At 42.1% G+C, this 24,724-nt stretch overlaps 1 protein-coding gene across 2 annotated transcripts in view; it reads left to right on the top strand.

Annotated features, from left to right (window-relative positions):
- Positions 1 to 24,724, top strand: part of Tcs4 (Threonyl-carbamoyl synthesis 4) — a 154,267-nt gene that overhangs the window by 103,661 nt on the left and 25,882 nt on the right. The window contains exon 2 of one of the 2 annotated variants that reach the window (XM_053778146.2): positions 7,347 to 7,421. The exons of the other annotated variant lie outside the window; for it this stretch is intronic. Coding sequence (XP_053634121.1) covers positions 7,347 to 7,421 — 75 coding nt within the window. The remainder of the gene's footprint in view (positions 1 to 7,346; positions 7,422 to 24,724) is intronic. 2 annotated transcript variants of the gene reach the window in all.

Raw genomic sequence — 24,724 nt, 5'->3', positions numbered from 1 at the left:
TTCTCCTCCTCCTCCTCCTCCTCCTCCTCCTCCTCCTCCTAAAACATTGCCATATCGTTTCTTGCCGTGTTAATGTGTTCTGAGTTAATGAAGATGAGGTCAAGTGACTCAGGAGTTAATTAAGAAATAAACCACGACTAAATAAACGTTTATGATGTAGAAATGGATATTTCTTGCTTATTTTTATTTCTGTCGTCCCGTCTCATTTGGCACTCTTGCAAAATAAATACCCTACATACCTGGAGTTTACCTGGAGAGGGTTTCAGGGGTTGACGCCCCCCACGGCCCGGTCTGTGACCAGGCCTCGAGTAAACTTATCTGCGAGCGATGTTTTGCTCTATATAGCTTTACCTAGAGCTATAAAAAGGCATATTTAAAGCAAAAGTCTTGCTTGCAGAGTTTCTCTCTCTCTCTCTCTCTCTCTCTCTCTCTCTCTCTCTCTCTCTCTCTCTCTCTCTCTCTCTCTCTCTCTCTCTCTCTCTCTCTCTCTCTCTCTCTCTCACACTCTCACTCAATCACTCATGTTGCAAGAATTATTGGCTCCAATAATTAAGAAATCTATCCCAGAGTAGAGGTTTATTCTCTAAATACTTCTTAATGATGGGTTTTTTGAAAAAAATATGTAAAGCTTCACACTCGACTATAAATAATTCACACTCACGAACAGCTACAGTAAAAAGACATGCATACTTTGATTCACATATATATGTATACTACTTCGTAGGTAGTATACATATGTATGATAGCCATGGCAGGTTCATCGTCCCTGTGTCAGGAAACGGGACAAGTGTTTCCTGGCGCGGGTCTTAGTCATATGATGATCCACAGCTGGAGCTTTTGGTCGTCTGACCGAGGACTTCCGCTGGCTTACTGGTCCACGTCTTTAAAAAACATGGTTATGGTTATAACCATTAGTTAGTTAATAATAGTGGACCTGTAGACCTCCTGCAGTGCTCTTTGTTTATCTGTGATGCTGATGTGACTCACGAAATCGTAATGTACAGTAATGTATGATATTACTGACCTGGGAGGGTCTCTGCTTCCACAGGAAATATTTGTGGAGAATAAAATGGCACAATACCATGACTGGAAAAATACACAAATATCCCGCACTTAGGGGAATGCAACTTATGACGATGTTTCGGTCCAGGTCAGGCAGAAACGTCGTCATAAGTTTCATTATCCTACGTCCGGGCTATTTGTGTAAAATATTTGTGATATCTCTTCCTTTGTCATGTGGTACAGTCGTTACAGCGCACTACATTTCCTTAAAGGCAAAACGAAATGATTTTTAATGACTCCCTGGCCTTGTGGTAAGCCTGGGGCAGTGTGTGTGAGGCAGCTATGACGGGGCAGTGTGTGTGAGGCAGCTATGACGGGGCAGTGTGTGTGAGGCAGCTATGACGGGGCAGTGTGTGTGAGGCAGCTATGACGGGGCAGTGTGTGTGAGGCAGCTATGACGGGGCAGTGTGTGTGAGGCAGCTATGACGGGGCAGTGTGTGTGAGGCAGCTATGACGGGGCAGTGTGTGTGAGGCAGCTATGACGGGGCAGTGTGTGTGAGGCAGCTATGACGGGGCAGTGTGTGTGAGGCAGCTATGACGGGGCAGTGTGTGTGAGGCAGCTATGACGGGGCAGTGTGTGTGAGGCAGCTATGACGGGGCAGTGTGTGTGAGGCAGCTATGACGGGGCAGTGTGTGTGAGGCAGCTATGACGGGGCAGTGTGTGTGAGGCAGCTATGACGGGGCAGTGTGTGTGAGGCAGCTATGACGGGGCAGTGTGTGTGAGGCAGCTATGACGGGGCAGTGTGTGTGAGGCAGCTATGACGGGGCAGTGTGTGTGAGGCAGCTATGACGGGGCAGTGTGTGTGAGGCAGCTATGACGGGGCAGTGTGTGTGAGGCAGCTATGACGGGGCAGTGTGTGTGAGGCAGCTATGACGGGGCAGTGTGTGTGAGGCAGCTATGACGGGGCAGTGTGTGTGAGGCAGCTATGACGGGGCAGTGTGTGTGAGGCAGCTATGACGGGGCAGTGTGTGTGAGGCAGCTATGACGGGGCAGTGTGTGTGAGGCAGCTATGACAGGGCAGTGTGTGTGTGAGGCAGCTATGACAGGGCAGTGTGTGTGTGTGGCAGCTATGACGGGGCAGTGTGTGAGGCAGCTATGACGGGGAAATGTGTGTGAGGCAGCTATGACGGGGCAGTGTGTGTGAGGCAGCTATGAAGGGGCAGTGTGTGTGAGGCAGCTATGACGGGGCAGTGTGTGTGAGGCAGCTATGACGGGGCAGTGTGTGTGAGGCAGCTATGACGGGGCAGTGTGTGTGAGGCAGCTATGACGAGGCAGTGTGTGTGAGGCAGCTATGACGGGGCAGTGTGTGTGAGGCAGCTATGACGGGGCAGTGTGTGTGTGAGGCAGCTATGACGGGGCAGTGTGTGTGAGGCAGCTATGACGGGGCAGTGTGTGTGAGGCAACTATGACGGGGCAGTGTGTGTGAGGCAGCTATGACAGGGCAGTGTGTGTGAGGCAGCTATGACAGGGCACACCTCGCAGTTTTCTTGCACTCACAGCACAGAAATTTTACCTCGATCACTCTCTGTCTCGCCGATATACGCTCTGCCAGTAGCCTTGACTACCAAATATTCTGCGCGAATTTTTACCCAAGCAAAAAAATGAGCATTCCTTCATGCGGGATATATCCGACTTTTTTTTGTATGCGTGTGTGGATGTGGTATCGGTCTGTCTGTGTCTGCGTTCGCGTCCGTCTGTCCATTCCTTTCCAAATCATTCTCGGGTTTTTCAATGGACCAGCAGGCTGTCAAGGGATATTGTTGGAAACGCATGAGATCACCAGAGTAATCAAACTCTTTAGAAGTTTATTTCAGCATGATACATGTTTGTACAAAGGAGTTTAACAATTGGGTGTACATGTCAAAAGTCCCTTTATGTGCAGAGCATTCAGTCGAACAAATTATCAAAATGGATATAATGTTTCAGATTCGTTGAAGCTCTACGGTAAGTGTGGAGAAGAGCAGAGAACATTAATATCACAGGATTCATACTCAGGCTGTAATCAGTTACCTACATGCAGCGAGTGAACTTTTGGGTGAAAACTCCAGGAATATTAAATCCAGCTTTGTGGAGACGAAGACCCAGGATGAACGTGAGGCAAACCAAAACAAATCTGCCTTCCAGCTGAATAATTTAATGAACATGTGCTGTAAATTCCTTGATGTTTTCGAGATAGATTGATCAATATCCTAAAGCTGGGCAATGGTGTGTTGTGGGGTGAAATATTCACGCCCTCAGAGGAGTCTTGAGAGCTGTGTCAGTCACACTTGAGGGAGAGAGAGACTGGTTGATGCTGGGAATATCGAAGCTGGAAATTTACGAAGACACAGAAGGTCACGTCCATCACTTGTAATCTCTCACGCTCAGGACTTTGATATTATTATCCCATGACTCTAAATTAGCTTTTGGTGTCTGAAATATATTGAAATTTAATTTTTTATTACCTTCCTGCATCTTATTTTGATCAGGATTTTTTTTCTTTCATCGACATTATTGTTAAGTGTTGCTGGTTTTAGTTTTCCTGTTGCAAATCGGTAATATATGAATAATTTCAACAACATCGTAAATTACATGAAAATGTTCCAGTCTGACTTGGACTGAATTGTTAACTTTCCAACATAGAAATACTGGAAGTATTTGGATGTGCTTCTACCATGTCACGGAGTGGCCTTTTCTCTTATGATTGTAGCAGTATGTTTCATATTTCTTTTTTAATTTTTGAGTGGAAGTAAAAATAGTCATTATTCCTACTTACGAACGATTGAAAACCGTCCACTCCCAAGTCTGGAGCTACTCAGATACATATCTCATATCCTCACTCTCCTTTGGAAGGAGTTAGACATATGTGATTAGTTACTTGAGGATGATTATAAGTTCCCTAATTATTTAAATGTTGGGTTGTGTAACCTTTCCAAATGTGAAATCCTAGAGGGTTAAAGAATGGTGAAAAATAAATAGCAAAGTGTAAACAGAATATGTAAAGAAAACATCCAGGCTTTCTATATTAAAGTAAAATTATTATATCTGATAACCTCAAGGCACGCAGGTCATCCCATTCCCTCCTCCCTAGACACAACAACCCCCACCCACCTGCCTCATCATTATTCTACGTAAGGAATCCATCCAGTGTGAAGGAATATGACAGTAAAACTTAACTCTGGTTCCTACCATAGAACAGGCTAGCCACGCACACCGCGGGTACAACTAATTTCTTTTAAGTCACTAAACTAAACAAAGCACTATAGTTTCTATCCAGGTTGTGATGCATTATTTTATTTCATGTAAAGAAGATTGTACATCTCTATATTTTCCTCAATATCATTAATTAATATCAAAGTCCTAACTTTCCTCGCAGTTCTCACAGCGACGATAAATACTACATACAGAAGACTCCAATTTAATTAATATCCACAATGAAGAACAGTTTTTATACAGCCATGAGGCATGAACTGTGAAGAATGAGTAAAGGAACCAGACCTAAGAACACTTAAAGAACAAAAAGTCACAATGCCGTGACTGGAACAAAACACAAATAACCCGCACATAGGAGAGAGAGGAGCTTACCACGACGTTTCGTTCCGAATTGGATCATTTACTGGAGAACCAGGGAGACGTAATAACACACGCGCGCGCGATAAAGCTCTTGGAGCAGGGAGAGAATGGACCTAGCAAAGAGACGGGGCCAGGAGCTACGAATCGACCCCTGCAACCACAAATAGGTGAGTACACACACACACACACACACACACACACACACACACACACACACACACACACACACACACACACATTCGATCAAAACACTCCCGTGGATTTTGATAAGACGGGAAAACACAAACACGCACTGTGTCCACAGAAAAGCCGCCACCTACACACTCGACGCCCACATAAATAAAGTTCATTTGCACTTCAATCTTAAGTACAGGGAAGGCTTTTGCTAAAGCCACAATGGGGCTATTTGTCCCAAGTTCTTGAGATGGTGGGACGAGAGTGGTTGATGGGGAGGGTGTTGGAGTGAAGAAATGGAGTGGGGGAAAGGGTGATGGAGTCGAGGGGTAAGAAGAGGAGTAGAGAAATGAGGAGGAAGAGTAGAAGTTCAGTTTGACGAAGAGAATTAGTTGAAGCGGGGGAAGTGAGGCTGAAGCGGAGGTGGGGAGATGAGGAATGGGGGAAGAGTATTAAAGAGAAAGGAGTGGAGGAGAGGTAATGAAGTTGAGGAAGAGAGTTGGAAGGAGTGGAGGAAGGGGGCAGAAGACAGGAAGTGAAGCAGGATGGATGGACATAATCTGAAAGTGTTTGGGTAGAAAGGGAACGGAAAAGGAATGAGGAGGCAAGAAGTGCGATGAGAGTAAAAAAAACGTGTGTGTGTGTGTGTGTGTGTGTGTGTGTGTGTGTGTGTGTGTGTGTGTGTGTGTAGAATTAGGTGGAAAATTAATATACATCGAAAACCATCAAATTTTCAATCCTTATCCTTGATTTCGATTAAGATTTGCATAATGAACATGTAAGATCTTCTCCAGAATCTCTCACCGACAAAAGAATAAGAGAAAGTTTTACTGTCAATAGATAAAAAAAAAATTATTTGCAATATTGTTGCAGCAACGCCTTTCACTGACTTTAAAACTCTCCAGCTTCATATAGTGAATTTAAACCCCCTCGTAAGCGTCATGCATAGACTTTTAAACCTTGGTCGCGTCATGTAGTGAGCTTTAAAAAAAACCGCTGGCGTCATGACCTGAGTTTAAAACCCTCGTCAGTGTCAAGCAATAAGTTTAAAACTCTCGTCAACGTTTGCTATCTTGGCGTTGACAAAATGACACACGTTCTTTATACAGAGTTCTCCGTTACACAAGATTCTTATATTTAGTGTTGCTCTCCTAGCTTTTCCCGATTCTTGTGTTTATTATATATTTTCAATGTATTTCTGATAATTAATGTTGTTAGCATTGTTTTTAACTCGCCCGTTTGTGGGTGGGGAGCCAAGTCTCGGCTCCTGGACCCGCCAGGAGGCTATTCCAGGCCTCGTCAACAATACCATATCTCGTTTTTGAAATATATATTTAGTCTGGTTCTACTACATCCTCATCTGGTCATCCCACGTCCCAACCCTCAGGATACACAAGTATTTCTGACTCATTTGCATCTTCCCAACTTTCCTTCGGTCTTACAGACCGTCTTTCTCTGCCCTTTTATGCCAGTGTTGTATAGTTCATTTCAGTCTTTGTAGTACGTCATTGTTAGTCTTGTTGCGAACCTCCTGGCATTCTCTAGTCTCTGTACTGGTTGTCTCAAGACAGCAATCTGTGTGTGTGTGTGTGTGTGTGTGTGTGTGAGATATATATTATATATATATATATATATATATATATATATATATATATATATATATATATATATATATATATATATATATATATATTCTCCTTATCTCCATTTACACTTGTACCATTAAAATATCATAATTGTAATTTAATAAAGAATAGACAGACGCGAGCACACACACACACACACACACACACACACACACACACACACACACACACACACACACACACACACACACACATTGTGTTTGTGTTTTCCTGTACAATATTGAAGTCAGTAATTACAAATATTTATATAAATAAAAGACCAGCGTTATGTTGAGATTTTTGTCATTATTACAGTTTTTTATTATTGTATCAACTCGTATAATATAAAAACTATTTTTTTCCAATTAATGAAGATTATTATTAACCATTCAATCAACTATAAAAAATTAAACTTTTTGAATGGAATTGTTTTATTAAAATATTTTTAATGTTTCCTGCGTCATCTTCATTTTCCACTCAGTGTGTCGTCTTTATTTCCCACTGTGTGTCATCTTTATTTCCCACTGTGTGTCGTCTTTATTTCCCACTGTGTGTCATCTTTATTTCCCACTGTGTGTCGTCTTTATTTCCCACTGTGTGTCATCTTTATTTCCCACTGTGTGTCGTCTTTATTTCCCACTGTGTGTCATCTTTATTTCCCACTGTGTGTCGTCTTTATTTCCCACTGTCATCTTTATTTCCCACTGTGTGTCGTCTTTATTTCCCACTGTGTGTCATCTTTATTTCCCACTGTGTGTCATCTTTATTTCCCACTCCTTGTGTCTCATCATATTTCTCATCTTATTTTCACACTTCTTTTTTAAGGCGTCCTTACGGATCTAGCTCTTTTCCTTCAATATAAAAATAATAATAATAGATTTAAAGACACTACAAACAAAGTGTACTTTTGTTTACTGGTTCATTTTCTACAGCAAGAAGCAAGAGTCCAGCGCAGTACAGAAGGAAAGAGAATCATCCAACGAAGCATCAGGTTGAAGACATCGCAGGTAAATGAGGCGAGAAAAAAGAGCAGAAGAGTGAAGTCAAACAGAGGATAATGGTGTGGTGTAATTGGTCTATACGTTAGTGTTTTGAGGAGCCAGCCAGGCGCTGACATACACTCGCAATAACCACGAATGTGACCCCTGGATTGCTCCATAAATTGCAAAAATTCTATCCACTATTTATATTCGGAAAATATAGTCCATTACTCGAGGGAGAGAGAGAGAGAGAGAGAGAGAGAAAAAAAAACAGAATGTAGGGACCAGTAAAGGAATATACAATGTTTCTTTTCCTTATGGCCTTCTATCTCGCCCTTCGCCCCTCTTCTATCTTTGGTCTCCCTTTCCCTTAACTCTCCTTTCCCCTCACTTCTTCCCTACCTTCTTCCTCTCTTTTTCCTTACTTTATCCTCTTTCTCATATCACTGTATACAACAAGAACATTTCACCCCTCCATGGAAGATGTGTTGATTTAATATCACATACCTGCAATTCCCTCCCAAGAAGCTCATCACCCGTAATACCTTCATTAAATCACTTGTAAAACCATCTGCTCAGGAAGACATTTCTCGTCTAACTAGTAGATATAATTTATCACAAGTTATATATACTGATGGATCTAAGCAGGAGACTACTGGCATCTGCTCTTATTGCTACCTCCAGCAGGAGTCTACTGGCAGGGCTGCATCTGCTCTTATTGCTACCTCCAGCAGGAGTCTACTGGCAGGGCTGCATCTGCTCTTATTGCTACCTCCAGCAGGAGTCTACTGGCAGGGCTGCATCTGCTCTTATTGCTACCTCCATAGTTAAGAACAACAGGAACTTTGTTGAATTAGGCATAAGAACTAACAACTGGGCGTCTACACTGCATACAGAAATATTTGCCATCCTAATGGTGCTAAAGCTAACTTATGACACTGAGCTTGATTCTATGATTATAACTGATTCTATGTCATAACTGAAGGCTCTCGACTCACATAATGACTCTAACAACATACTCTTTGCAGAAGCCGGATATAGATACTCAAAAATCATGGAAAAGAGAATTAATGTACAGTTGTGTCCACCACACATTACATTACTCCTTCATAATAAAGTTAAGTTAGCCAAGAAAAGTACCCTGAAGGAGAATGCAAAATATAACTTTGGTGTATCTGTGTCTAGCATTAGGAAAAAAATTAGGAGAGAAGTAAATAATGAAACTAAATATTATAGGAATGCAATTAGAAGCCTGAGTATATCTATAACCCACTATGATAACATGAACGTAGATAGATACGTTTATGAAGCAACTTGCAATGTGAACAGACTAACTGATGTTGTGGTGGCCAGGCTTAGGCTCGGTTACAAGTACTTCTGGAAGTCTAGTAGAGATGATGATCAAACCAAATGCAAAGTATGTGCTTAATTGTTCTCTTATTGAGGAATATTGAGACAGGCAGAATAATAACCTATGTGACATGTCAAGATATTAATGATATTATCCTCCCAGGTATATTATTTCGTAGTTCTCATCCTTAATTAGTTATACACTAAGTTCAATGTTCAGAGTGACGCCGAGTGAGAGAATGTCACTATATACAATATTTAGGACTCTTTCCACTCGCACCCCCTCCTTCTCCCTTTACGTCCACCCTTCCTTTCCCTTCACATACTTTCACCCTTCCACTTCCTCCCTCTTCCTTTACTTACTTCCTCTCTTCCTCTTGATGTATGTATGTATGTATGTATGTATGTATGTATGTGTGTGTGGTGTGTGTGTGTGTATACTCACCTAATTGTAGTTGCAGGGGTCGAGACTCGGCTCTTGGCTCCGCCTCTTCACTGAACGCTACTAGGTCCTCTCTCTCCCTGCTCCATGAACTTTATCATACCTCGTCTTACAGCTATGTATGGTTCCTGCCTCCACTACATCGCTCGCCAGACTGTTCCACTTCCTGACCACTCTGTAACTGAAGAACTGTTTCCTAACATCCCTGTGACTCGTCTGAGTCTTCAGCTTCCAAGAGTGACCCCTTGTTTCTGTGTCCCCTCTCTGGAACATCTTGTCTCTGTCCACCTTGTCTATTCCACGCAGTATTTTGTATGTCGTTATCATGTCTCCCCTATCCCTCCTGTCCTCCAGTGTGTGTGTGTGTGTGTGTACTCACCTAGTTGTGGTCGCAGGGGTCGATTCATAGCTCCTGGCCCAGCCTCTTCACTGGCCGCTACTGGGTCACTCTCCCTGCACTGTGAGTTTTATCATACCTCTGCTTAAAGCTATGAATGGATCCTATCTCCACTATATCACTTCCCAAACTATTCCACTTCCTGACTACCCTGCGACTGAAGTACTTCCTAACATCCCTCTGTGTGTGTGTGTGTGTGTGTGTGTGTGTGTGTGTGTGTGTGTGTGTGTGTGTGTGTGTGTGTGTGTGTGTGTGTGTGTGTGTGAGTGAATGTTAGAGGATATGGGTGTATATTCAAGGGGTGTAGGGTGAGGGTGTTCTTAGGGAGTTTTGAAGGATGTTGCTTATGGGTTTATGCAGCGCTGGGAATCGATCCTTAAGTTCTATGTGTGTGAATCCTGTGCTCTGCTCCTAGACTCCCAAGCCCTCTGTTGGTTACAGTGGAAAGGTGGCAACAATATCTCTCTCTTATTTAGGTAATGTTAGCAATTAGTCACTATCTGCAACGTCAGTTACAAGTTTGTTATAGTAACCAACAAACTCCACCAACTATTTAGACAGAGTGAAAGGCAGCTAGTATATAACTTGTGTTTCCCTGCAGAACAAATTCGATGTGGACCAGCATGGGGTCTCTTACTAGCTGCCTGTTCCATATGTTCCCACGTAGTTCTAACTTCTCAGACTTCTCCCCTTGCTTTCCACCTTTCACAACCTTTTGCTCTCTCATACCCTTACAACATTTCCCTTCTCCATCTTTTTTTTATCCTCGCTCCCCTCTCTTCCCCTCCCTGTTTCCCATCCCCTGTCGTCACTTGTGGCTCTGGCAGCTCCGACCAAGCTGGAGACTAGGCTAGAGGCCAGGCTGGAGGCCAGGCTGAATTCCAGGCTGGAGGCCAGGTTAGAGCCCCAGCCAGACTGGAGGCTAGTCTGGGGGGTTAGGCTGGAGCCATGATCAGGCTGGAAGCCATGCTGGATGCCAGGCTGGAGGCTAGGCTGGATGCGAGAATGGATGTAAGACTGAATGCCAGGCTGGATGCCAGGCGGGAGCCCCGGCCAGGCTGGACAGACAGGCACCAACACAACTAATCAAGCAAGCTTTGCGTGAACAATCACGAGACAGACGCGTGTAAAAGGTTTACTGCAGGTTTGATTTTCTCCGCCAAATATTCTCTAACTCTTCCTGGGACCCCAGATTGCAGGGGTGGAAATTATATTTAGCTATTTTCCTTGCAAAACACACGAAATGTTAATGCCAGATTTTGACGTCGCTCTCTTCACGAGAATAAAACTAGTCCCAAGTTTTTACATTGTGCGGTAGAGTTGCATTGATTTTTTTTTATTATTTATAATTATAACCTCTGATCTTTCGGGTAAATTAGTCTGAATGTTGTTGTTGATATGGCGGGTAAAATTGTTTTGAGTATTTTTATTTCCGCGATTAAATTACATTAAACAGTATTCATTACCTTAGTGGAATAACGCTACCAGGAAGCCGAGCCGCCTCTCATCACGGCGCTTGAGTTGTTTACCAAGAAAATACTCCAGCCCCCCTCACTTACTTTGACTTATAAAATGCGTGAGTAGTGTGTGTGGGGGGTGAGGAATTGGAATGGGCTGGTTTTCTTATAGCACGCTGTAAGACAGCAGCCAAGAACAACAGCAACCACAGCACTATAATAATCAAACACAACTACACTAATAACAGTAGTAGATGCAGCAACAACAGATGAAACCAGACGAGGCTCAAAATACGACAGCCTTGCTCAAGTGAAATATGCTTAGAAGGCAGTGCTGGGTGATGTTCTAGATGCTAGCGGACAACTGCCAGCATATTGGTATACTCCAATGCTGCCTAAGACAGTTAGCATGCAAGTATACTCCAGTGCTGTCCAAGACACACTACACCCACCAGGGAAGGACACTGCACCAGCAAGGTTATACTCACATCTACCAGGGAAGGACACTACAGATTATCATACCAGCGCTCCCTAAACAGGAAAAAAAATTTAATCCTGTACTTAGTAATTTATTTATGAAATATTTAAAGACTGTAATTTAAAAACAAATTCTCCTTGTTACACCATCTGGTTGAAATAAAATGGTGTTGCACTGTTCCACTGGTCATGCACACTGACAGTGTGTACTCTCTTATGTTTTAGTACTTTGAGGAAACGTAGCCATGTGTTCTTTGATGTAGATGTGGCAGAAATCTAAGAGATTGTTTCAGACTTATAATATTCACTGTACATTAATCAACTATGGTTTCACAAAGCCAAGAAACCATTTTATAGAACCGAACCTAACAGAGAATATAAATGAAAGATACCATGCCACTGTGTAGTATCTAACTCTATGCAGGAATGCATTCATGACCAGTTACTTGGTTATTTAACAACATCCCACATTTTAACATAACAATAAGGTAAACTCGATCCTGTAATCATAATTTTATCTTGTGTAGTTCTTCTGGTGCACTTTGTTATGTCGGTCGTGGGACCAGATGAAATCGAGCCTCAGCAGCACTGATGAAAAAAAAGGACTGTTGTTAACATGTTTTTGAGTCAAAGTGAAACCAACACTGTCAGTGAGATATGACCAACGTGGACACAAAACATGAAAAAAAAATTGTGTATATATACATCTCCAACTCGTATCTTATTCATTTGGGGGTCGAAATATACAGATAAATTTCATTTCCTCTTTTTCTTCCTAATATTTTTTTCTAAACCCAGAAATCTATGATCTGTGTCCATAATGAAAGAAACTCCGAAGAATGAAAATAGTCTCATATTTCACATATATTTTGGAAATTCAAGAAAATAAAATTCACCAAAACTGCAGTGACTAAGAGATTTAATTTAGATATACAAGTGTACATACATCTGCGGTGGATATATGTAAAACAAATGAAAAGGTTTTGCCCGCATCAGGGAGGAAAAAAGCAGTAAAGGTAAGGGAAGCAAGCCAGATAACTCGGCTCTCAGCCAGGCATACGAGACCCTGAAGAGTGAGGAGCGCCTCATGCCCTGACTCACACGGAAAATAAACAAAATAGAAGAGATCTTTCCTCTCCTGTGTCTCCCCCCCACGCTCTTCCGTGCCCCAACTCTGGGTACCTCCCCACGACCCCCACCACCTTCCCTTGCTCATCCTCCTTCGCAACATCCCAGAATTTATGTAAACAAGATGAAGCCCTAGCCACGCTGGAAAAAAATAAAATGAACTTCAGCTACAGCAATTTTGGGGTTAGAACGATGGTGGGGAAGTTACAGGTCAAGGAAGGAGCACCTTTTCTCTACACCCACTTACTCCAACATGCATCTATCGCAACACTCGCCCACTTCAATACACATCCACCCTGAACATCCAGCCACCTCCATCACCCAGCCACCTCCGTCATCCAGCCACCTCCAACACCCAGCCACCTCCAACACCCAGCCACCTCCAACACCCAGCCACCTCCAACACCCAGCCACCTCCAACACCAACCTTCCTTCAGCACCCAGCCACCTCCACCCAGCCACCTCCGACATCCAGCCACCTCCACCCAGCCACCTCCGACATCCAGCCACCTCCAACACCCAGCCACCTCCGACATCCAGCCACCTCCAACACCCAGACACCCACATTTCGTATTCAAGCAAGCTTCCCACGGGATATTGCAATAGTAGCAATGGATCTTATGATTCAACTCTATATCACATCAGATCGTGTTTTCGACTTACCGCCACCATTGTTGAAGTTGTGCGCCTATCTTGTTTACTGTCCAAGGTAAATGTGTGTTTTTTGATTTTAGTGTTTTTTTTTTATTAAGGTCGTCTCTTCCCTTCTTGTGTAAAAAAAAGAGATTAATAAAAATACCTCGGAAAATGTTTAATGTGCAAATTTCCCATCATGATACATAAAAAAGATTCCGATCTATATTCTATTTATATTATTGCACCCGTTGTTAATCCACGCACACACCCACACACACGACTCTTGGAACCGGGAGAGAGTGGACCTAGTGGCGACCATTGAAGAGACGGGACCAAGAACCGAGACTCATTCCTCTGAATATGAATCAAGGAGTACACACGCAAATAAATGTACACGCGCATGCGCGCTGTTTGCTAGCTAAAAGAAACAGAATTTGAACACCTGCATCAGGTACACAGTGCTTATCAGGGGGCTACTGACCTTGTTCCACGCTATCTAAACAAACAAATGCTCTTATAATCTTTGACTATGTTTAACGTAGTTAATGATAAATACATTCACATGAATGAACATATTAGTATTTTTTTCTAATTTCTGCCCATTTTAATTAAAGTATTTTAAGCACAAAGATTGAGATGCAACTGGAAATTCCATGGAACCAATACTAGCTAATACCTTCCTGACGCTTGCGGTAAACTAGCTGGGTGAGTGCCTTCTGGAGGTCAAAGAATTACTGTGTCGTAGTCATGCTGATACTCCTGTAATATTTAAATCACCTGCTCTTGCGCCAGTAGTCTTACAATGCTTCACTTCAAAACATCAAAATATTAAGTTCACTTCTGAAATAAAATAACATAAACCACTGTATTTTCTTGGCGTCTTTATGAGCCATAATAAGAGTGTTATGGAACTCAAGTTTACATTGACTGACTTAAACCACAACATTACGCTCTTCATATACTGGCGACGGTAATGATGTTTATCATTAACGTCTGATGAATGACAAGTAATAAGGCTCTAACCAAGGGGTTTACCTGGAGTTTACCTGGAGAGAGTTCCGGGGGTCAACGCCCCCGCGGCCCGGTCTGTGACCAGGCCTCCTGGTGGATCAGAGCCTGATCAACCAGGCTGTTACTGCTGGCTGCACGCAATCCAACGTACGAGCCACAGCCCGGCTGGTCAGGTACCGACTTTAGGTGCTTGTCCAGTGCCAGCTTGAAGACTGCCAGGGGTCTGTTGGTAATCCCCCTTATGTATGCTGGGAGGCAGTTGAACAGCCCGGGCCCCTGACACTTATTGTATTGTCTCTTAACGTGCTAGTGACACCCCTGCTTTTCATTGGGGGGATGTTGCATCGTCTGCCGAGTCTTTTGCTTCCGTTGTTAGTGATTTTCGTGTGCAAGTTCGGTACTAGTCCCTCTAGGATTTTCCAGGTGTATATAATCATGTATATCTCCCGCCTGCGTTCCAGGGAGTACACGTTCAGGAACTTCAAGCGCTCCCAGTAATTGAGGTGTTTTATCTCCGTTATGCGTGCCGTGAAGGTTCTCTGTACATTTTCTAGGTCAGCAATTTCACCTGCCTTGAAAGGTGCTGTTAGTGTGCAGCAATATTCCAGCCTAGATAGAACAAACGACCTGAAGAGTGTCATCATGGGCTTGGCATCTCTAGTTTTAAAGGTTCTCATTATCCATCCTGTCATTTTTCTAGCAGATGCGATTGATACAATGTTATGGTCCTTGAAGGTGAGATCCTCTGACATGATCACTCCCAGGTCTTTGACGTTGGTTTTTCGCTCTATTTTGTGGAAGGAATTTGTTTTGTACTCTGATGAAGTTTTAATTTCCTCATGTTTACCATATCGGAAGAATAGGTACAATTCTTTGGAACAAAGCCCGTCGCTTCTGAAACTGCTTCCCTCATACCAAGACTCGCTTACCGCACCTACTGCTCTGTCTAGCTATATATATATTAACAATATTTTTTCCATTTTGATTTTCAGTTTACAAGTGAACACATTACCCATAATGGTTTCAGAAAATATTCTATTAATTCCAATATAGAGATAGAGATTGATGCAGAGAGAAGAAAACTAGCGTGGGAAGAGAGAGAGAGAGAGAGAGAGAGAAAGGAAGAAGGTAAGAATGACGCAGAGGGAGGAAGAGGGACACGTGGATAGGGAGAAGAACGAAAAGAGAAGAGAGAAGCGGAAATGAGGTGATGGATGCAGAGAAAAAGTGAGAGGGAGATAATGATGGCTGGGAGGAAGATTGTCCACGCAAGATTTTTGTCAGTAAGGTTGGTAAGGTCTGGCCGCTGTATTGCTCCCTGGTGAGCAGGGGTTAAGAAATAAGAGATGCTCGAGGGTAAGAAGAAGAAATGAATAATAACAGAAAATGAATACCAAGAGAGAGAGCTTGATAAACTACGGAGAAACTGCCATGATAATGGAAAAGAAAAGCTATGTAAAATCGCCTCACATTTAGCTCTACGTTTCTTATTTCATTTCAGTTTATCTTAAAACATATTTATAAAAATCTCCCGACACGACTTCTGATTAAAAATATATATAAAAATCACTGAGGTAGACATTTGTGTGTGTGTGTGTGTGTGTGTGTGTGTGTGTGTGTGTGTGTGTACTTACCTAATTGTGGTTGCAGGGGTCGATTCATAGCTCCTGGCACCGCCTCTTCACTGGTCGCCACTAGGTCCTCTCTCTCTGCTCATGGAGCAGGGAGAGAGTATGTGCAAAGGAGTGAGAGTAGAATATGAACACACAAGTATACATTTGCCTTGCAACTTCTATTTCTAACGCAAACAATGGAAAAATATTTAAACAAGTTGATGAATAAGACACATGTATAACACTTTGGTATCTTCATCATTAGTAACATTTCGCCTACGTAGTAGGTCAGTCATAAAATTTTCAGCTCAAAACATAACGATGGTGGGGTTGATCACCGGACAATACAGACGAGGTCTCCTCCTATTTGTGTAACTATCATTGTAAGCTGATCCTCTCTAAGATTCATGTAAATAACTCAGTTTATACTTTATTTCTATCGTACCTCCATTTGCAGTAACTGTTTTTAATTTTTAATGTCATAATCATGACTGATTTCCACTGTATCTTACAGCTAGGCTTTAAATAATAAGATATTACAAGGACCCCAATGGAAATAAGTCACTTGGTCTGACTTTTTTGGGGTTATTCTACATAATTTACACATTAATTACTATATATGATAATTGCAGTGTTAGTCGACTATTGTTAGTGGCATCCTGCAGGTTGGTATACCACAGCCAGGCCCAGGAACTGAAGGAAGCTGAGGTAAGACAACGCTTCTTATCTTGTTTAGATGACCTGTGAAAAAATCAAAGGCGAATGTCATTGACAGGGGAAGCCCCGAGGCTCATTTCCTCCGGTGGAAAATTTGTTTGAAGTTAAAGAAATGAAAAGTCCTTTCAAGTTTTTTTTCTCTCTTGGGGCTTACGGGCCGGGACAGAATGTTACCTCTACACACAGTCGAGAACAAGAAGCTTTGCCTTTCTTCAGAGTAGAGTTCAAGAGGAGGATGCCTGGCCTCTCCGTGCTTACAGCAAGACCTCTTCAGCTCTGCCAACCCACAGTGCAGCATCCGCTAGACGCTCTGCCCTGTATACATAGCCTCGCTGGTCTAGTTAAATGAACGAGGAAGTACCTGTTGGGTTTTCTTTTATTATTAAGTAAAATTTGTCATATCCACTCTATATAGTAGTTACATCGTGGTAGCAAAAGGTTGCTATGTTTCCCTACCATATTCCATAAATCAGGATGCATTGTATATACTCAGTAATGATATCTGCCAAGCTTGTAGGAAGGAGGTGGTGGAGGTATTTGATTCTTTCTCTCCACACTTTTTTTTATCCTTCCCATATTTTCCTCTATTGCCATCATTTTCCCCTCCTCTACTCCGTCTTCCCCAACCAGTCTGTTTGTCGCCCCCACCCTGGTATCACCTCTTCCCCCACTTTCTCATATCCCTGACCTCTCCGTCGCCTCTGTAAATTAAGACTCCTCTGTCATTATACGAAAAAAACTGGTTGACTTTATTTTCCTCATAATGAGATGGTAAGGTTAACCAGTTTGCCATCCACATTGCGTGTTTTTATTATGTGTGAGAGTACTCGCCTAATTGTGGCTGCAAGGGCCGAGTCACAGCTCCTGGCCCCGCCTCTCTGCTGCCTGCTACTGGTTTCACTCTTCTGCTTGCGTGAGCCTGTGTACTCACCTAGTTGTGGTTGCAGGGGTCGATTCACAACTGCTGGTCCCGTGTGTAAGTACGTCTGTGTTTGTGTGTATGTGTCAGTGTTTATTAAGCAGAGTTGGCGAGTACTGAGCTCCAGTTAACAAGCCATCTTTCTTTTTTTTCTACTTTCTGCTGCCTGACGTGATTTACGTGCATGCTGACGAAGATATGAATGGATCTTAAATACTATTGTATTCTACGATAGTTCACAACACTTGTCTATTACCCTAACATTTCTATGACAACTTTTGTCAAGAAGCATTTTGCACCACAAGCTTTTATTGGACCAACAAATTATCATTCTGTGTAGAGCTTTATCATGATAAGACTCTACACAGAGTGAAGCGGCATTTTCGAACTGAAAGCTTACTCTAAAACATACATAGAGAAGCTGCTGACAGACATATATAGGAAAATTTCATATACATGGTCGGTGCCAGAGAGAGACTTCAACAAGACGAGGTTAAAATATCGTAAAAGGAAAAGAAGCAACGGCAACAAAGCAAATAACAACGCTAACTTCAATACTGAAAATACGAAGCTGGTCTGATGCTGAACACACAAAATGAAATCGACAGCAGCCGATGAAAACACAACTTTGATCTTCACAGATCATTGTAAGTGAAAGAGCTCTCTCTCTCTCTTTCTCTCTCTCTCTCTCTCTCTCTCTCTCTCTCTCTCTCTCTCTCTCTCTCTCCCCTGCAGACGACCTCAGTTAAAGGTCGTATTATACAATATTCATCTTAACGTCTGTTTCTCTGAGTGAGTCAGTGTGTACCGTTTGTGAATTGTTACCTGGAGTATACCTGGAGAGGATTTAAGGGGTCAACGCCCCCGTGGCCCGGTCTGTGACCAGACCTCATGGTGGATCAGGGCCTGATCAATCAGGCTGTTACTGTTGGCCGCACGCAACCCGGCGTACGAACCACAGCCAGGCTGGCCAGGTACTGACTTAGGTGCCTGTCCAGTACCTTCTTGAAGACAGACAGGGGTCTATTGGCAGTCCCCCTTATGTATGCTGGAAAGCAGCTGAACAGTCTTGGGTCCCTCACACTTACTGTGTTGTCTCTTATCGTGCTAGTAGCGCCCCTGCTTTTCACTGGGGGGGGGGGGCTGTTGCATCGTCTGCCGAGTCTTATGCTTTCAAAGGGAGTGATTATCGTGTGCAAGTTTGGTACTAATCCCCTAGGATTTTCCCAGTGTATATAATACTGCATCTCTCCCGCCTGTGTTCTAGGGAGTACAGGTTGAGGAACTTCAAGCGTTCCTAGTAACTGAGGTGTTTTATCACAGTTATGCGCGCCGTGAAGGTTCTCTGTACATTTTCTAGGTCAGCTATTTCACCTGCTTTGAAAGGTGCTGTTAGTGTGCAGCATATATATGTCGTGCCGAATAGGTAAAACTGGTCAATTACAAGAACTCGTTTAAAATTAAATCCTTTCTGAAATTTTCTCTTTTACATTTAAAGATTATATATATATATATATATATATATATATATATATATATATATATATATATATATATATATATATATATATATATATATATATATATTCATTTATGTTAATATAAAAATTAATGATTTTGTATCAAAAGAACTTAAGGAAACTTACCTAACCTTGTTATAACAAGCGCAATTTAATTTAGCCTAATCCAACTAAATATATTTTATATAAGCTTACAATAATTTAACAAAAAATACAATGAAATATACTTTTTTTTCGTAAGGTTCAGAATGGTTTTTTTTTTTTGCGAAATTATTGCATACACAAATTTTTGCTTGCAGTATTCGGCAAGAAGTACGTTGTTATATATATATATATATATATATATATATATATATATATATATATATATATATATATCAGTAACACTGCACTAGCCAAGGACTCGAACACATGCTGCTTTGACCTGCCTCATGGTGGGCGAAAACACATGACGCCCTAATCCACTCGACCATACGATCCTTAAGAGTAGTGCATCCAGCGGCACTGAATGTTGTACTCGCTACCCAAGGACACACGATGGTGTGGATGACTCTGGCCTGCCTCGGCAGGCCAAAGCAGCATGGGTTCGAGTCCTTGGCTAATGCAGTGTTGTTATTGATCAATACCACTCGTTCGTGGTCACAATAATATAAAATGCTGCTCGTTGTGCTAGTATACCAAACAGGGACTAGAATGAAATTAGCCTAGAGTCATCCACACCATCGTGTGTCCTTGGGTAGCGAGTACAACATTCAGTTCTGCTGGATGCGCTACTCTTAAGGATCGTATGGTAGAGTGGTTTAGGGCGTCATGTGTTTTCGCCCACCATGAGGCAGGCCAAAGCAGCATGGGTTCGAATCGTTGGCTAGTGCAGTATTGTTATTGATCAATACCACTCGTTCGTGGTTACAATAATATATATATACATATATATATACAGAAATAGCAAGCATCGAACTTAAGCTAAAGGAATCTTATAGGAGACAGGAATCACGGGAAGAACTAAAAGCCATAAATGAAATCGAAAGAAACCCAAAGTATTTCTTCTCCTATGCCAAATCAAAGTCGAGAACAACGTCCAGTATTGGGCCCCTACTTAAACAAGATGGGTCCTACACAGATGACAGCAAGGAAATGAGTGAGCTACTCAAGTCCCAGTATGACTCAGTTTTTAGCAAGCCGCTAACCAGACTGAGAGTCGAAGATCAAAATTAATTTTTTATGAGAGAACCACAAAATTTGTTTAACACAAGCCTATCCGATGTTATCCTGACGCCAAATGACTTCGAACAGGTGATAAATGACATGCCCATGCACTCTGCCCCAGGGCCAGACTCATGGAACTCCGTGTTCATCAAGAACTGCAAGAAGCCCCTATCACGAGCCTTTTCCATCCTATGGAGAGGGAGCATGGACACGGGGGTCGTCCCACAGTTACTAAAAACAACAGACATAGCCCCACTCCACAAAGGGGGCAGTAAAGCAACAGCAAAGAACTACAGACCGATAGCACTAACATCCCATATCATAAAAATCTTTGAAAGGGTCCTAAGAAGCAAGATCACCACCCATCTAGAAACCCATCAGTTACACAACCCAGGGCTGTATATCAGTTACACAACCCAGGGCAACATGGGTTTAGAACAGGTCGCTCCTGTCTGTCTCAACTATTGGATCACTATGACAAGGTCCTAGATGCACTAGAAGACAAAAAGAATGCAGATGTAATATATACAGACTTTGCAAAAGCCTTCGACAAGTGGGACCATGGCGTAATAGCGCACAAAATGCGTGCTAAAGGAATAACAGGAAAAGTCGGTCGATGGATCTATAATTTCCTCACTAACAGAACACAGAGAGTAGTCGTCAACAGAGTAAAGTCCGAGGCAGCTACGGTGAAAAGCTCTGTTCCACAAGGCACAGTACTCGCTCCCATCTTGTTCCTCATCCTCATATCCGACATAGACAGGGATGTCAGCCACAGCACTGTGTCTTCCTTTGCAGATGACACCCGAATCTGCATGACAGTGTCCTCCATTGCAGACACTGCAAGGGTCCAGGCGGACATCAACCAAATCTTTCAGTGGGCTGCAGAAAACAATATGAAGTTCAACGATGAGAAATTTCAATTACTCAGATATGGTAAACACGAGGAAATTAAATCTTCATCAGAGTACAAAACAAATTCTGGCCACAAAATAGAGCGAAACACCAACGTCAAAGACCTGGGAGTGATCATGTCGGAGGATCTCACCTTCAAGGACCATAACATTGTATCAATCGCATCTGCTAGAAAAATGACAGGATGGATAATGAGAACCTTCAAAACTAGGGAGGCCAAGCCCATGATGACACTCTTCAGGTCACTTGTTCTATCTAGGCTGGAATATTGCTGCACACTAACAGCACCTTTCAAGGCAGGTGAAATTGCTGACCTAGAAAATGTACAGAGAACCTTCACGGCGCGCATAACGGAGATAAAACACCTCAATTACTGGGAGCGCTTGAGGTTCCTAAACCTGTATTCGCTGGAACGCAGGCGGGAGAGATGCATGATTATATACACCTGGAAAATCCTAGAGGGACTAGTACCGAACTTGCACACGAAAATCACTCACTACGAAAGCAAAAGACTTGGCAGACGATGCAACATCCCCCCAATGAAAAGCAGGGGTGTCACTAGCACGTTAGGAGACCATACAATAAGTGTCAGGGGCCCGAGACTGTTCAACTGCCTCCCAGCATACATAAGGGGGATTACCAACAGACCCCTGGCAGTCTTCAAGCTGGCACTGGACAAGCACCTAAAGTCGGTTCCTGACCAGCCGGGCTGTGGCTCGTACGTTGGTTTGCGTGCAGCCAGCAGTAACAGCCTGGTTGATCAGGCTCTGATCCACCAGGAGGCCTGGTCACAGACCGGGCCGCGGGGGCGTTAACCCCCGGAACTCTCTCCAGGTAAACTCCAGGTAATATATATATATATATATATATATATATATATATATATATATATATATATATATATATATATATATATATATATATGTCGTGCCGGATAGGCAGAAATTGCGATCTTGGCTTAAATAGCAACGCTCATCTTGCCATTTAGAACAAGTGAAAATTTGTGTATACAATAATTTCGCCAAAATCATTCTTAACCTAACGAAAAAAATATATTTCACTGTGTTTGTTTAGTATTAAATTATTGTAAACAAATCTAAAATATATTTAGTTGGGTTAGGCTAAAATAAATTGCACTTGTTATAATAAGGTTAGGTAAGTTTTCTAAGATTCTTTTGGTGCAAAATTAAAAATTTTTACATTAACATTAATGAAAAAAATATATCTTTAAACGATAAGAGAAAATTTTAGAAAGGACTTAATTTTAAATGAGTTCTTGCTAATTGACCAGTTTTACATATTCGGCACGACATATATATATATATAATATATATATATATATATATATATATATATATATATATATATATATTGTGTGTGTTTATATATTCAGACATTTCCTTGTCTTGTACGTCATTCCCAGGTTAGCTCCAGGTGGTCCGGCGACTAAGCTGCTTGTTGGTGCTGGCTTTAACAGATGCATGACACTGGGAATATTGGCATATCAAATATGCACTATACTTGTAACAGTAACGACACTGCCGGCTGGTGCTGGTATTGTGTCACAGGGACGGGGACTTAAGATACAGATGAGTGAAGGAGGGAAGAAAGATGAGGAGAGAGACAGAGATGAGTGAAGAAAGGAAGAGACAGAGGGAAGGAGAGAGGATTATTTGCTTGAAAATTTAAGACCATAATCTTTACATGAAAGTTTAATTACGCATTATTATTATATTTACCAGGATCCGTTCCTCTCGCACAGCATCTGCGGAACAGGAAGAGGGAAGGAAAAGGTAATCAGGTTTGATCCCAGAAAGGGAAGGAAAGCTCCAATTTCTTATATAAAAATATCTTATCAAGGGTCGTCCCCTTGACGGTCTTGATCATCTGAGAAGATCGATGCCATCAAGGTCCAAGGCTTTCTGGCTACACCAACCTTCAAAACACCGAGATACTTGTACAGACTAAGTAGCTTATCATACTTAATTGTACGATTTTGAAACTTTACTTAAATGTTCCAAAAGCGAGTTAATGGCAGAATAAATAGACAGTGTAGGAGCGTTTCTCTTGAGATAACTACAGTTAGACTTACACTGCTGATGGCTACCAGTCTTGTGGTAAACACTTCTATTCTAGTTTTCCTAATTGGCATTTTACAAAAAATTAAAGCCTCGATGACGCACTGCCTTTCTTGGGTTATTCCGAGTGGCTAACCCTGCAGGGTTAAAAATCCGAACGAAATCTTAGCCTCTCTCTGGCATTGAGGGTTCTGCTGCAGTGACAGGCTCAATCAAACTGGTTCAAGGCTCAAGATGAATAATTCTGGATGTCTCTACCTTGTTCAGAAGTCGGAGGCTGGATACTCTTAAGAGTTTAACCTTGAGGGTAATCATCAACGAGGATTATTATGATGGGAGCGCTAAACCCTTAGGGATTATACATCGCCTGTGCGGGGGGGGGAGATGGAAGGCATTCGGGCTCAATTCAGGGAACTGGAGCACAGACTCAATTCCCTAGATCAAGAGCCCCTCACCAGCATCAAGGAACCTCCCTTGAGGGGTCATCAAGGAGGAGCAAAGTGATGCTGGTGAATCTTAGTGTTTGCTTCTCTTTCTCTTCAGATACTAAAATATCTTAATTATTAGTTCTTCACAGCCTGAAGGTTGAGGCGTGCTTGATATATGAACAGTATTGTTTTGCCAGAGTATGTAGGAGAATGTTCCCACTTTACTGGATAACTCTCATACCCAGTGAGTAGCATATACTGTCGAAGTCAAATTTATCTTAGTAATCTGATGCTGACAGCAAAGACTCCCTGCGTAGTGTAGGTAGGTATTATGCGGATGGTACTGTATACAGGTAATATCCAGATGGTATTGTAGGTAGGTAGTATCCAGATGGTACTTGTGGAAAATACTGTATATATTTTCCGGAAATACGGTAATTTATAGGTAAATAGATGCCCTATATTGTATTTTTAAAAGAAGTATGTTATCGAAAATGGGAAACCTGCGGCTGGGGAGGTCAGTCGCCATTTTGTTTGAATTGAATAACACGTTGTGAATAATGGGAAGAATTTTTCGTGCTCTAGAGGTTAAAATCGGGCTGACACCTCTCAAATAGGAGGCTAAATTGTTGGATGTGCATTCCTGTATAATTTGAGAATCAGGCGACAGGACAGGACAACTCCAGGAAACTCAGATAAGCTGTCTAAATTATGTTTAATTTCTGGCCAGTAAATTCTTCATAAATGTAGGCAAAAGGAGGGGTCCTGTACATGACACATTAATCTCCAGTCAAATTGGTGAGCGTTATGATTAAGATATATTCTCCTTCTATTGTATAAATGTAATATATATATATATCATTTATTATTTTTAATATACAGTCCACAAATTTATATATTTACCAGCATTCCTGGTGATATATATTTCATTTATAATTAATAGGTCCAGAGCAACTTGTGGATATGACAGTTGTAGGTATCGAAGGGGGACATTTTTTGCGACCTAGGTGTCCCAAATTCCTACTTGTCTAACTGA

Source organism: Cherax quadricarinatus, chromosome 22, assembly GCF_038502225.1.
Source record: "Cherax quadricarinatus isolate ZL_2023a chromosome 22, ASM3850222v1, whole genome shotgun sequence".
In the NCBI taxonomy this organism is placed as follows: domain Eukaryota; kingdom Metazoa; phylum Arthropoda; class Malacostraca; order Decapoda; family Parastacidae; genus Cherax; species Cherax quadricarinatus.
This window is presented reverse-complemented; position numbering and strand designations above follow the sequence as displayed.